The sequence below is a fragment of the Pongo abelii genome, chromosome 9 (assembly GCF_028885655.2).
Source record: "Pongo abelii isolate AG06213 chromosome 9, NHGRI_mPonAbe1-v2.0_pri, whole genome shotgun sequence".
Lineage (NCBI taxonomy): Eukaryota > Metazoa > Chordata > Mammalia > Primates > Hominidae > Pongo > Pongo abelii.
Genome location: NC_071994.2, coordinates 15,632,971 through 15,648,721, shown reverse-complemented (window position 1 = coordinate 15,648,721; position 15,751 = coordinate 15,632,971). Strand labels below are relative to the sequence as shown.

At 42.8% G+C, this 15,751-nt stretch overlaps 1 protein-coding gene across 1 annotated transcript in view; it reads right to left on the bottom strand.

The window, feature by feature from the left end:
• The window catches only part of OSBP (oxysterol binding protein), a 39,866-nt gene extending 24,283 nt beyond the window's left edge, over positions 1–15,583 (bottom strand). The window contains exons 1-7 of the mRNA XM_002821737.5: positions 15,219–15,583; positions 10,351–10,559; positions 8,453–8,703; positions 1,674–1,872; positions 1,318–1,420; positions 871–925; positions 549–680 (exon numbers count right to left, since the gene is read on the bottom strand). Coding sequence (XP_002821783.1) covers positions 549–680; positions 871–925; positions 1,318–1,420; positions 1,674–1,872; positions 8,453–8,703; positions 10,351–10,559; positions 15,219–15,583 — 1,314 coding nt within the window. The remainder of the gene's footprint in view (positions 1–548; positions 681–870; positions 926–1,317; positions 1,421–1,673; positions 1,873–8,452; positions 8,704–10,350; positions 10,560–15,218) is intronic.
• Between the last annotated feature and the right edge of the window lie 168 nt (positions 15,584–15,751).

Below are 15,751 nucleotides of genomic sequence, written 5' to 3'. Positions count from 1 at the left end.
TACATTTACCATTTTTCAAAAATCACTTTGACAACAGTGTAGACAGACTGGAGGAAGACATGACGGGGCAGGGAGGTCAGCCCAAACACCATCTTTGCCATGGGGATGGTCATCATTCTGGTTTGAATGAACGATTTTTGCTTCTGTATTCCCTAAGCCTTTGTTTGTGTTGTACTTTCCATAATACTATCACAGAAAATAATGTTTTCTACCTGTTTTCATGTCTGTCTCTTTTAAACTACATGCTTCTTGAAAACAGAAACTATAATGTATTTATCTTTGCATGTCCCCAGTGCATCTAGCATAGGAATCTGCTCAAAAATAACTGTTACTGAACATATACATCTGATTCTAGGTGATCTGGGAACATATCAGATCCAGAGCCAAAATTAAAGCAGCTAAATTTATGGAACAGTTTATGACTATAAAGGTAAAAAAGACCATGCCCCAAACTGCCGCACAAGTGGGTGGGGCTGTCATATCAGCACTCTTCCCACTGAGGCTTGAGAGGAACTCCTGGCAGCAGCTCCAGTGTGCAAGAACCTTACCGGCATGGGGATCTTAGAGAGTTCTTTTCCAATGCAGTTCTTCATGATGCTCCATAAATTGAGGCTATAGTTTGGCTTGTATGGTATTCTGGTTCTCTTTTCCTTTTTGGTCTCCTCCAGCTGATGCTTGTACTGAGAGCAAAACAAAGCCATTCAACCACCCACAAAGAACAGAAAACCTGGTATTTATAACCTTCCCTTCCCCCGTGCTAAAAAAAGAAAAAAAAAATCAGTTTCTCTTAGCACTTCACAAAAAAAAAAAAAATCCTTGGGAATCACAACCCACGTCCCTCACCTGTGACATCTCCCATATAAGAGTTACCTGTTCATCAAGGCTGATGTCACTGCTGGCCCCACTGATATTGCTGCCAGTACGTCTGTACAGACGGGAAACACAGGAGAATTAGAACAAAGACCAGAACTAGAGTTCGGTCCTGGACATTTCTTTAAAAAGCAGAATGCCAAGTACACTGTATAAACTTATTGATGGGTGATCAAATGATGACATTTAGAATAGGAATGAATTTAAATATCTCTGGAGAATTTGTTTATGTAAAAAAGCTGACACTTTTTCACTTACTTAAGAAAAAGGGCCCATGCTACAAACAGATCTTGAGACAAAAAAAAAGAGAGAAAAGGGCCCAGATTCAATATTGACAATTATAATATTCTCACTGAAATGTTTTTAACCTTTTGATGGTTACAATATGATGGTAAAATACGATGGTGAAGATATGTTTATTTTCTTCAACAATCAAGGATAACTTACTTGTGGCCCAAATTTTCAGGCATGGTGATGATCTCAGGCGCATCAAAAAATTCATTCTCATCATCTTCATCACTCATGTCCCCTTTGCCAGAGCAGCACTGATCTACAAGAAGAAAAGCCCCATTTATTGACTTTGGTTGTCTTTACCAAATGTCTGATATAGCAAGTTCTTTTAAATACTAACTACAAACACAGCAAAAAATGGTAGAAAGCAGTGGAAAATCCAGAATAAATCAATGGGTTCCAATTCCATTTCACATGAGTCACTGACTGTGGAGAGTTGGAGTTCTCCTACCAACTGCAGAAAACCATCTGGCTCACCTTAGACCAGGCTACCTGAGAGCTAAGAGTCTTACCTTTACCAGAACCCACATTGCCAGGAGTGTTTGCCGGCAGCACCGTGGCTCCTCGGAAGGCCCTCTCCAGGTGATTATGCTGCTTTGCCAGCTGCTCGAGGGTCTCTTCCAGTCGGATACGCTGGTCTCTTTCGTACTGTAGTGACTTTTGCCATTTTTTACTATGGGTCTGGGCTAACATGAGGAAATCTCTGCAGGCCTGTATGGAGAAAGCGTTGACTGTGTCACCTCAACTAGTCAGAGTTTCCCCTCAGGCTTCTGCAAGCCCATTGAGTAACCTTATTCTGGGAACTTTTAACTGGCAAATTACAATGAAAGACTTTCCCTTTTATGCCAAGGTATCAGGGACAGCTAGCTCCATGCTGAAATCAAGGTCAAACCCAGAAAAAAAGTAAATATGGTTGTCATGGTTCTTTTACACTTTCCTGGTCACGAGAACCAAACAAATGCCAAGTGAGCAGTAAACCTAGACAAAGTATCTGTGGCAACATCAAAAAGAGCAGGTATGTGAACTGCACCAAAAGTAGAGAACTGCTGACTGAAAGAAGGATGAGAGCACACACAGGATAACTGCTTTCAACAAATTCAGACACTGAGAACAGAGGATCTACACTGAGGTAGACCAAGTATGGGGAAACTCATTTGGTTTTTATTTTGGTCACTAAGAGAAACAACTGACCTTAAAAATTAGGAGCTTTCAGTGTGCAGGAAGAAGGGTTAAAAAGAAAAATATTAGAAGCCTACTTGAAAAATCAAAGAAGAGATTTAGAGAAAAAACCCACAAATATGATGATATCAAGTCCCTCCACTGGCTCCCCACTAACATGAGGATCGAATACTAACTACTGGTTATGAACATAAAGAGACCTTCACAATACAGCCATCACCTGCCTTGTATTCTCCTTGCCAGGCAGGTGTACTTAGCCCTGCACCCTACAATGCAGCCACACTGAACTGCTCACCATTTCTTGCACACAGATTTCTGGCACAGGCTGGAGTAGAGTGCAGATCACAGCTCACTGCAGCCTCAACCTCACTGGGCTCAGGTGATCCTCCTACCTTAGCCCCGCTGAGCAGTTGGGACTACAGGTATGTACCACCATGGCCAGCTAATTTTTGTATTTTGTAGAGATGGGATTTTGCCATGTTACCCAGACTGGTATCAAACTCACAGACTCAAGTGATCTACCCATCTCAGCCTCCCAGAGTGTTGGGATTACAGGCATGAGCCACCGTGCTGAGCCGTGGACACAGATTTCTTTCAGGCCTGCCTACCTCAGCATATGCTATTCACTCTACCTAGAATGTCCATCCCTATCCCCTGTTTCTAAGAAAGGGCAAATCTTTCTTTAAGATCTATGGCAAATGTTGCTTTGTGACATCTCCCCACCAGTCTCATAAGCAGCGAGTCTCTTCTCCACATTTCCATTGCATTTTGCACAAACTTCTATTTTACACATGCACAGCAGTATCGTGACTGATTTTCTATCTCTCCAGATGGATCATATGCAATTTAAAGACATATTTTTGAGCTTATTCATATATAGATCTCCAGCTCCTAATTTAGTTGCTCTGTACATAATAGGGACCTGATAAAGTTTGCTTAATAAATAAATAAAGGAAGGAGGCAAGCAATGTAAGCTTAAAAATCTATTCCCTGTTACAGAGAAGCTAAAAGGTAAACAGGATATTTACTCCCATGGTTTCAACCACTGCCCATAGGCTAATGGTTACTAAATCAGTAATTCTAGCCCGGCACTTACTGAGATTCAGAATGGAATATCCAACTCCCTATTCAATGGCTCAAAGTAACTTCAAAATTAATGCATCCCAAAGTGAACTCATCACCTTCCGTTTTTTTTTTGAGACATGTTCTTGCTCTGTCACCCAGGCTGGAGTGCAGTGGTACAATCATGGCTCACTGCAGCCTCAACCTCCCAAGTTCAAGTGATCCTCCTACCTGAGCCTCCCAAGTAGCTGGGACTACAGGCATGAGCCACAATGCCCAGCTAATTTTTGTAGTTAATATAGAGGTGGGATTCTGCCATGTTGCTCAGGCTAATCTTTCAACTCCCAGGCTCAAGTGATTCACACCTGGGACTACAGGTGTGAGGCACCACACCCAGCCTCATCAGTTTCCTATGTTGTCTCTGCTTTTCCCTTTGATGTTCCCCAATCCAACTTTCAGGGCCCTCCCAGTTGTCCAAGCCAGAAAACTAAGGGGCATCCTTCTCTTACTTTTGCTTCCTTCCTCACAGCCAGTTATCAAGTCCTATTGATTCTTCTTTAATATTTTAAAAATCTGTAACATGTCTTTCCATCCTCCATACTCAGAAACAGTACAGAGTGCATACTCTGGAGTTAGACCGGTGGGGCTCAAATCACAGATCCATCCCACTATCTAGCTATACAAATAAGGGTAAGTTATTTAAACTCTCTGTGCCTCATCTTCCTTTTCCATAAACAAATAATAACAATAGAGTAACTACCTCAAAGAATTGTTGTTTTACATATAAGCACTTAGAACCATATTAGGCTCACAATAAACATTCAATAAGGTGTTAGTTACTGGGCATGGTAGCTCACGTATGTAAAACACTTTGGAAGGCCAAGACAGAAGGAGTACCTGAGACCAGGAGTTTGAGACCAGCCTGGACAACATACAAGACCCCATCTCTATATAAAAATTAAAAAAAGATATAAAAATTTAAAAAAGAGGCTGGGTATAGTGGCTCACACCTTTAATCCCAGCACTTTAGGAGGCCGAGGCAGGCAAATCACCCGAGGTTAGGTGTCCGAGACCAGCCTGGCCAACATAGTGAAACCCCATCTCTACTAAAAATACAAAAATTAGCCAGGCATGGTGATGTGCGCCTGTAGTCCCAGCTACTTGGGAGGATGAGGTAGAAGAATTGCTTGAACCTGGGAGGCAGAGGTTACAGTGAACCAAGATTGTGCACTGCACTCTAGCCTGGGTGACAAAGCAAGACTCTGTCTCAAAAAAAAAGTTGAGTGTAGCAGCTCTGCCTGTAGTCCCAGCTACTCAGGAGGCTGCGCAGTGAGACTCACTTGAGCCTGGGTGCTCAAGGCTGCAGTGAGCTATGATGATGCCACTGCACTCCAGCCTGGATGAGAGAGGATTACTCTATCTCTAAAAAAAAAGAAAAGAAAAGAAAAGAAAAAGGCCGAGCACAGTGGCTCATGTCTGTAATCCCAGCACTTTGGGAGGCCTAGGCAGGTGGATCACAAGGTCAGGAGTTCAAGACCAGCCTGGCCAAGATGGTGAAACCCCATCTCTACTAAAAACACAAAAAATTAGCCGGGTGTGGTGGTGTGCGCCTGTAGTCCCAGCTACTTGGGAGGCTGAGGCAGGAGATCTGCCTGAACCCGGGAGGCGGAGGTTACAGTGAGCTGAGATCACACTATTGCACTCCAGCCTGGGTGACAAAGTGAGACTCCGTCTCAAAAAAAAAGAAAAAAAAAATTGTGACTGCATCAAAATTGGTCTCATCTTCTAATCCACTACTACCAAGCTTAGTTGGTATGATCTGCACTCCTTCCTCTCCCCCACAATTAACTCCTCCCAAGCCTCAAGCTAGCTACTTCCTTGCTCGACTAATAGTCAATTACCAGCAGTTCCCAGACTTTGGGGAAAGGGATGGATCTGAATATCCCATACCACTACCTGGATCAAAGCTTCTCCCTCATTCCCTTTTATTTCATTTATTTATTTATTTATTTTTGAGATAGAGTCTCGCTCTGTCGCCCAGGCAGAGTGCAGTGGTGCGATCTCAGCTCACTGCAACCTCAGCCTCCTGGGTTCAAGTGATTCTCGTGCCTCAGTCACCATGTCTGGCTAATTTTTTTATTTCTTTTAGTAGAGATGGGGTTTCACCATGTTGGCCAGGCTGGTCTTGAACTCCTGACCTGAGGTGATCCACTTGACTCGGCCTCACAAAGCGCTGGGATTACAGGTGTGAGTCACCATGCCTAGCCTCATTCCCTTTTAGTAATACTGACTGTAATTAAAATTTGCCAGAGACAATCGTATGTCAGGCACTTTGCTGAGCACTTCACATCAATTATCTGACAAAAGCCTTTCAACAAGCCTTTGAAGTATCTACTAGTATCATTACCATTTACAGATAAGGAATTGATGTCACAGAGGATGCAGGTTGCCCCAAGTTATATACATAGGTCATAGAGGCAGTTGGACAGGATGCGGGTTGCCTCAAGTTACACAGATAGGTCATGGAGGCTGTTGGACTCCAGGCCCCAAGCTCTAGCTTGCCTTTCTTCATAGGAAGACTCTCACTGCTCCTTCAGAATTTAGTTGAGGAAATTAGAGAAATTTCCTAGTCTGAGCCAAATACTTCCAAAGTGCTATACCACAGCAGCCTGTGCTCATTTCTATCAAGTCACTTAGCATAGTCCATAATGATCCCTTTAATTCTCCATCCCTCACTAAATAGTGATCTTCCTGAGGACATGGACCATATCTGCCCTCAGCAATATCCACTAGCACAGTTCGTGGAACACAGCTCATGCTCAATAGATGGCAGATGAATATACTAAAAGTGTCAAATTTACTTCTCTGGTCAGATTCAATTTGACAGTTAGAAAAGCTCTATCCTAAGCAGTCAAGAAACTGAAGCGGCCATAAAAAAGAACAACATCATGTCCTTTGCAGCAACATGAATGCAGCTGGAGGCCAATATCCTAAGTGAATTGATGCAGACACAGAAAAAAAAAATACATCTTCTCACTTATAAGTGGGAGCTAAACACTGGGTACACACCAACACAAAGATAGAAACAATAAACACTAGGGATTCCAAAAGTGGGGAGGAAGAGAACCAAAGGTTGAAAAACTACCTGTTGCGTACTACGTTCGCTACTTGGGCAACGGGGTAATTAGATGCCCAAACCTCAGCATCACGCAATATACCTATGTAACAAACCTGCACACGTGCCCCTTGAATCAAAAATTAAATTAATTTTTAAAGAAGTAATTGAGTGAAACATATTCTTCCTTTGATATAACTTTGCCCGTTTAGAGCTGTGATGCTCTAGCATGTTAATTTTTAACATGTGTATTATACTTAAGGCCTTGCTAGTATCATCTAAAAGGTACAAAGGAAACAACACAGGGATAAAAAAGTGTATTTTAAGCAATAACTGGCTAGGAAAAGGGCACAGCCAGTGCAGCAAAAGAGTAAAGAATGAAAGCAGAACTCACCTCTGACTTCCAAGAGATCACTCCCTTTAACACAAACTCTGGACACTTAGGACTTGGGGAAGAATTTCCCCAAGGAACAAAGATGAGTACATTTTCAAGAGAAAAATTGAAACTAAAGTTTTAGTTTTATAAAAGGGTGCTTTACTTAGCAAAATTTTTACATCAGGGTAAAAAAAAAATTATGGATTGGGGTGTTCACCTGATTTGGATAAAAGGTGGCATTCACTCTCAGGAGAGCACTGTGCCGAGTTGTTTTATTTAAAAAGTATATGTATTTACTATTTAATTAACTGTATGACTTAATGAGGTTTTCCTGATCACAAGGGGACTGGAAAACCAGGCACACAGTCTCCAGGAATACACCACCAGACATGAGAAACACAAGCACCCTGACTGGCTGACTGGTCAGTCCTAGGAGATAATCTTCCTGCAGTCCCTAAGTGGAGAAAGTAATTTGTCTTTTTACCTTCTGGGAATCACAGCACTGAACAAAGTGCTAAACACCTCAGAAAAATGATGTTAAAATAAAGGTTATCCAACTTTCTATTAAGTAAGAAAGGGGTTAAATGAGAAAAACGATACTTTTCCATGGTCATGGGAAAGTCTGGCACTAGAGAGGTAAGGTCACCCCATTTAATCAGGAAAAAAAAAATCTACCCTGCATAATTTCTCACAGAGTACTCTTCTCACTTATGAAAAGCCTTTGAATGTTTTTATGCAGAAGGTAACTAAAACAACTGCCAGGCGAGAATCAGTAGAGGAAAAGCAGCACTGTTTAAACCATGTATTCATTTCATACATATCAATACATTGGTAATGCCATGGGTGCCCTGTTTACTCAGAGTCTTGCACCCAAGCAGCTAAAATGCTCTGCAAACCAACAACAGCCACCCAAGTTAGGAGTCATAAGGAGGCTGAAGTTTTACCACTCTTTTTAAAGAAAGGTGCCCAAAGTTGAATATTTTGTCTTATCACCAAAATTATCCTTGAATTCGAGGACTAAAGATGGGAATAACTAGTATTATAAGGTTCTCACTAGCACCTGATCTAGCCTCCACTTACCACCCTTTATGCCTGAATGCATTAGTAAAGTAAGGAGATGACTCCAACTTAAAGCTCAAAGAACATGACAATGGAAGGGATTCAGGGAGATCTTTTAGTTCCAACAGATGAAATGAGACTAAATAAATAAATAAATAAATAAATAAATAAATAAAATCACGACCTAGAGAAATTAAGGGACTCAGCTAATACTGATCAGATGTCCTAGTGGTTGCAGAGCAGTCAGTGAAGGAACCCTGGACTCCTGATTCCCAGCTGAAGCAAAGACCTCCTGATCACTTGAGCAGAGCATGAAAGTCATTCAATCTGTACAGCCTGTTCTATTTCATGCAGTACACAATGTAACTTAAAGTCCTTGAGCAGTGAAGCAGGCCCTAATGTTCTGTGCTTTATCAATTACAATTTTTAGGCATTTGGGGAGAATTATGTTTCAAAGACGGAATGAATCAAAAAGCAACACAGACACCATCTACACTCACGTTGATCATGGCATTGGATGTTATCCTAAAGAGTGTGGCTCGTTCGTTGACCTGTTTGATCTTTTCATTGCTCTCAGCAGGCAACTTCAGGGACTCCAACTCACTGAGGGAACGCTGCAGAGCTGTGCCATGCTTAGCTATCAAGTCATTGCATGTGCTCAAGTCCTCTACTTTGCTGGAGAGGGTCCGAAGGGTATTCTGCAGCTCAGTCTTGTCAGTTTGTGAGACAGACTCTTCATCTCCTGATTCATCTGTAGGAATGAAAAGAAAGGTTATATGATTCCAGAACCAGGAGTGAGAGTTGGAACCCTACCTACTCTGTCCAGAAACAAAGCAACATTCCTCATGCTGTGTGCATTCTGACTCCCTCAAAACTTGCCATTACCAGATGGTTTCTCTATAGTGTGGTCCACAGATCACCTGCACCACAAACACCCCACGTCCTTCTTAAAGGGGCAGAGTCTGTAGGCCCACCCCTAGAGACTTTGATTTAGCTGCTGTGAGGCAAAGCCCAGGAATCTGCCTTTCTAATAAGCTGCCCAGGTAACTGACACACACTGAAGTTTGAAAACCACTGACCTACGAGACAGAATGGAAAAGCTGAAAGGCTCTTGGAATTGGGAATTAATTACTGAGCTCTTTAACTCTAGCTTGAGGATTCCTATCTAGTCCAAGCTAACTATTATTGCAAATCCACTATCATCTGATAGGTGACTGATGGGACCTGTATTAAATGAGTTGAGAATCACAGTCTAGCTCTTTGTAGACAAAGTCCACATCACAAAAAAGGCCATTAATCTGTCTTCTGAAAGAGAGCTCAGAAACTTTATGACTAAAGCCACCATGAAAAGAATGCAAAAACTCACTTTAAATAGCTCTCCAATAATAAGTCAAGTACAGAAGCTATGTTGTACCTCTCACACTCAACACTTTGTAACTGCAAAGTGCTTTTCTAGCAGTGTCACTTCCTTTGGAGGAGCTAACGTCGGCACTAAAAGCAAGAAAAAAAAAAAAAAAAAGAGAAAAGACCTGTCCTTTCTGCTAGACAGAGAGACGGGGCCAAAGTCAAAATATAACTTACTACCAAACAATTTACAAACTAATGAATTCTCCTTTCACTGATGAATGAACATACAGTAAGGGAAATGACAGGAGATAAGATAACAAAGTCAGCAGATGACCATCTTTGTCAGTTCTAGGTAAACAAGCTCAATATGATTAAACTATCAATATAGCAGGGGAAAATCCTACCATTTTCCTTGAAGAATAATCAAAACGTAACTTGACTGCTCCTTTTAGTTAACCAATGCAGCAAAATGAAGATTTTTCATAGAAAATATCACATATACAGTTTTTGGCAGTCTACTAAAATTGTTTCAACTTAACTAACAAAGAGTTAAGTAAGAAGGTATCAGGAGAAAAAGCATGAATAGATCCAAATTCTGAGGTATAATATTCCCAAGACTGGCCCACCAATAAAATAATTATTTCTCAAAATTTTAAGGTAGCCAATTAAAAGGCAAAAGAACAACTGTTATGCTCTAGGACAGAATTTTTCAACCTTGGTCAGATAATTCTTTGTTTTGGCGGCTGTTTGGTATATTATAGGAGGTTCAGCAGCATCCCAGGCCTCTACTCTCTAGACGCCATAGCACCTCCCTCCCTTCAGCTGTGACAACCAAAAATGTCTCCAGACATTGCCAAATGTCTCCTGGGGAGGAGAATCAACCCTGATTGAGAACTATCACTCCAGCAGAAATACTGCATGAAGACGAGAAGCTTGAGACCTCTAGGAAATAGGTGATAATCAAATGACACAGCATAATGATGACAAACAAAATCTGTGCATAAAAGGGGCAAAAAGAAAGTTCCCCAGGCAGGTGTTCTTTGCTCCTGACCTGACTCTGCCAGCATCTTCACAGCTTTGGCTTTGGCCAGTTCCAGGGCCGTCACCCAGCGCTGCCGCTCAACTTCTGAACTAGCTTTCAGATGGTAGGTCTGAGCACCCCCATTGGAAATGATGAAGTTGCAGGAGTCCTCCACGGTGATGTTGGCTGTGGCGAGGTTGATGGTACCACGGCAGGTATGTCTCATTTCTGCCTTTGATCTGTAATAACAAGATAAAGACAATTTAAACAGAAAGTTGACGGTTTATCCTTTATCACATTCCATTTCTTTTCATAACTCTGAGCTCCCTGAAAATGTGATAGTCTTAGGAATCAGCAAGTTCTAGTCCCTCAAACGGGTCCCTAAAATTCAAGAAACAATTAGTGGGGATTTCCTTTCAGAGCCTATAAGTGTTGTTTCTGAGTCAGATTTTTTTTTTTTTTTTTTTTTGCTTTGCTGTCCCTCTTACCATTTTCTTTTTAGAAATAGGCTTTACAGGCCGGGCGCCTGTAATCCCAGCACTTTGGGAGGCCGAGATGGGCGGATCACCTGAGGTAAGGAGTTCCAGACCAGCCTGGCTAACATGGTGAAACCTTTTTCTACTAAAAATCCAAAAAATTAGCCAGGCGTGGGGGTGTGTGCCTGTAATGCCAGCTACTCAGGAGGCTGAGGCAGGAGAATCGCTTGAACATGAGAGGCAGAGGTTGCAGTGAGCTGAGATCCCACCATTGCACTCCAGCTTGGGCAACAAGGGCAAAACTCCGTCTCAAAAAAAAAAAAGAAAGAAAGAAATATGCTATACTGAGGTATAACTACATGCAATGTTAATTTAGCAATTTTAAAGGTACAACTGAATGAGTTTTGACAAATGTACACAAGTGCATAACCACCACAATCAAGAACATTTCTATCATCTCAATAAGTTCCCTCATGCCCTTTTGCAGTCAGGAATTATCTTTTACTTAGCAAGTTATAATTATAAATTGCCCTATAACCTCATGCAACAGTCTCATTTCCTAAGAATAGCTCCATTTTATATATACCAAACCATCTCGCTCCCGACTGTAACTCAGCCCAAATGAGAACTCAGCCCAATGTTACACCATGCTTAGAATTATATCGCAGAAGCGTAAAAAAAGCACCCTTAAATGTTTAGAGTATTAAATATTGGCTATGGTTCAAATGATATGAAATAAGAATAACTAGCTTTCTGGGGAAGTAAAAAGGAATCACCAAGTGTTTTAATCTTTCTGGAATATGTTCATTCCTAAGGTCCACCATACTCTACTGGTGGGAACTCCTAAGCCGTCTATTAATAGCTAGGAAAGATTCAGCAGATCTGCTCTCAGAGAACTGGGTGTAAAAATTTTCCCGATCTCTAATGACTGACAGTTCTATTAATAGACTAACTTTTGAACTTTACAGCATTACTTGGTGACAACAACCTATAAGACACTTCACATAAAATACCAAGCTTCACATAAAATATCAAGCTTCTAGCACAATCGAGTGTCTAACACAAACTGTGTCATTTCCCTAACACCCGCTGGTTATGCCCAGGAACCTGCATGTTGAGACTGCAGTTTTCCCTGTCCAAATTGGAACACAGAGGTCAAAGTCCTTTGCCAACTGCCACAGTACAAAGCAGAGCCATTTCCCTTTTAGTGGAGTCAAGCAGCCAAACACACCTGGCATATCCAGAATTCCTGCATGCCAGAAATGGCACACACCCCATAAGATTTGGTATGTTTGAGAAAGTCTGGAAGACAGGTTTGTTGTTCAGTTTCTCACATGAACTGTTCTTCCTTTCCCAAATGCACACTTGAATAGTATGGGAAGGCCAGAGGGGTCTCAATGGACTGGGCCATTTTCCATCTCCTGCACCTGCCACACTGTAACATGAATCCGTTTTTTCTGTTCTTACCTCCCCACCCCCAAGCTTCAGTTACATTATGAATAATGCAGGCTAAATTACAGATGCACAGCTGACAGGCCAGCTCGCTCATGTTTTCTACTCCAAGTATACTACTTGGACCTTCTTCCACATTCCTCCTTATTGGAGCTTTTCAGAAACCACTTCTTAGGAATCTCTTCTGCCTGGGTCATCATTGTAAACTAAAGAAGTTTCTCAAATTACAAAAAGTCTGTAGCAGTTTAAAAAATACCAAGGAACTCTGGGAGTAAGGCAGACTTGATCTCGGAGCTCTTGGGTTTGGGCAGATACACTTATGATTATAAATGATTAGTGCAGAAGCTGGAAAGACATGAATCTCAGGGTACAAGATAGGTTCTTCAGGTACTACAATATTAGGTGGTATTTTCTGGCCAGAAAGCTCTTCCCTGAAAAGGCTAGCTGAAATAGTAATTCAATCTCTAGAAGCTAGCCAGGAAAACTAATACTATGGCCTGTCACAATGTTTCTGGGAGAGCTGGGATTCTATATAAGGTTTTAAGTAATGGGACATCTAAGTAACTGGGTACGTAAGGAAGCCCAGGATAGGTAAAGGAAGTGGTTTGCCAAGGCCTATTAGGACAGCTCATCCGAGGATGGGTCTAGGACCACTTAAAAGGAAAACAGTATTTTGGAAATAGCATATATAAGAAACTGCAGGTTTTGGAGGTATGAAAAGCAGGAGGAATGACAACTTGTCTAAATAATTCTTGGAGGAAGATGAGGACCAGAAGAATCCTGCAGGAAAAAATAAACTGCCAGTATGCTTGATAGGAAGTAATTCAGTGCAATTTTGAGGGTAGTGCACAGACTGATAACTCTGGATACCGCTGGTTTGTTTATGGGTGGGACCACCTAAGTTGACTAGGGCAGGCCTATGGCATATTTCCCAATATGTGGTTTGGTATGTTTTGAAAGGAGTTTTATATGTAGTCAGACAGGTACCACTAGCTCTTGTAAGGGAGAAGTTCAAAGTGGTAACAAATACTTAAAGAGACAGCAACATATAAGTTATTAGTGTCTAAGATCACTATTGATCAACACTAGTACTGATCAAAGAATCAACTGGCCTGGAAAGTGGATCTGGTAAGAACTTGGATGAGAAATGACCACATATGAAGGCCCTGAGGTGATATACAATTTTTGAAAATGCAAAAACAGTATTAATATTGACTTGCGACACAAGTCAGGATATAAATCAATTAAACATTAAAATGATGGTCAATAATAACAGGAAAACATGAACTTGAATGAGAGAAAAATCTGGGGAAATTAAAATTTTAGATTTGTAATCTAAGTTTAAATGGATGGTCCTGGATAAGTAGTTAGAAAGGGTTATAATTAAAATCAATTCTGAATACAGTGATGCAAATGAAATATACAATTACTCACAACTGTTGATTAAGCAGTGAGGATGAGCTATCTAAGGCATTTTGCCCTGTAAGAGGACAGGTAAAAATGTGTTCCTGCCAACAACCTCCAACTCCCACCTTCAATTTCTCCTCAAAATTCTCTAAGAGCCAATACAGTGGAGTTGATGGAAAAGAGACTTGTTCAGCCTAACTCTCTGGGTAGCAGAATGATTCCTGGTGAAGGAAAAGAAATATAGAGTGAGCTGCTCTTCAACATCAGTGTTTTGGGTCTCAAAGAGGATGGTCTCCGGAAAAAAATATTTCAATTGGAATGTCATTAAGCAAAATATCCCTTAAAGGAGACTTTTATACTTTTTGCATAAAATACATATAGTAAGCATGATCCATAAAATTACTTGCTATTGATAAGCAATTATCTCTGTAACTGACCGATTCATTTAACACTAACCTGAGTTTTAGGTTAGATTAGTGTGAACAGAAGTAGTTTCAAATCCCAACTCCTCCAAAACCTCGGGAAAGCTGCCCATGCTAAGTCTGTTTTCCTCATCAGTAAGATGGGAATATTTCCCAGCTCCTAGGGTTGTTGCTGGGAGTCAACAAAATACTGTAATGAAACACTGTATATAAAACACCTAGACACATTGTCCAGCCCTCAGGAAATGTTTACGCCCTGTCCCCAAATCACCTATCTTAACTCCTCTATCCTTTTCAGCCCAAAAGCGTGCTATGTGATGGCCAGGTTATGAGTCACCATAAATATATATTAAACAGTCCCAAATAAACCTTGTTGAACAGAAGTAATCATACCAAAGACATGGATTCTTCTTTTAATAAAAGTTAATCCTAACTAACCAAAAAATCACAGAAATACCAGATAAAACACTTAATCATTTCCACGGGAGGAGGTGGGGCAAGCAAAAATAAAAGCAGCACTGGGGTGCACATCTCCATTCTGGGCTGTCCAGAGGCCAAAGCATATGCAAAGTCTTGGAGAGATAAGGCAGAAAGGGGACGGAATACCGAAGCCACCCTGTGTGTGATGCCCTTATTTCTGAATGTGAAGGGAGCAAGGACGGGTACATCAAGAGCTACGAATAACCTTGAGTTTTGGAGACTGGGCACTGACAGCTAAAACTTGGGACTTCCACTGTAAGTTCCTTGGGAGGAGTGCCTCGGGTTTGCTCTGCTGTATGTGTGTTCCCTTAGTACCTACACCAGTGCCTTGCTTGCAGAATTAATAATTGCACCCATGTGCTGGTGGAAATACAATGGAAGAACAGACGCTCTCCAAACAACTGCTGACTGGAAAGGCCGGGAGCGAAGGGAAGATTAGGCACCAAGAGTGGGTAACCCGAGGGGAGGGGAGGTGTACGTCCAGGGGCTTTTCACTTTCGTGACAGTGGGCTCCGACCCCTGGGCTGTCAATCCGCACAGATGACGAAAAGGGGCCTGGGGCAACCCTGGCTGCGGTGCCGGCTGGCAGTAATGCGGGCGCTGGGACTGTTGGCAGATATGGGGGAGGCAAGGTGAGCGACAGCGCCCCGGAAGCAGTTACCTGTAGTAGCTCAGGAGCCCGTTGCTCAGCACGAACCACCGCCGCTGGTAGCCTTTGATATAATTGGTCCATTTGAAGAGCCAGCCCTCTCGAGCCGAGCCCGAACCCCCAGCGCCCGAGACGCCCGAGCCCCCAGTCGGCGGCGCAGGGGCCGGGCCAGCCGCCGCCACTCCCCCGGCCCCCGGGCCCGGGCCTCCCGCCGCCGCCGCCGCGACCACCGTCCCTGACGCGGCCCCGGAGCCTGGCCCCGCATCTCCGCGGCCGCCGCCTCCTCCCACCATTGGGGGACCGGCGCCGCCGCCGCCAAGTGCTGCAATGGCTGCCGGGCCTGGCCCCACCACTCCTCTCAGCTCCGTCGCCGCCATGAGCCGCCGCCGCCTGGAGATACAGGACCGGAACCGCCTACGAGAGCCGCCGTCGCCGCCCGGAGCGCCCCACACGGCTACCGCATCACCCACCGCCGCGCAGCGTCCCCGCCCCGCCCCGCCCGGCCAGCCGCGGGGAGGAGGGCTCGGCCGCCGGGAAGAAGGAGG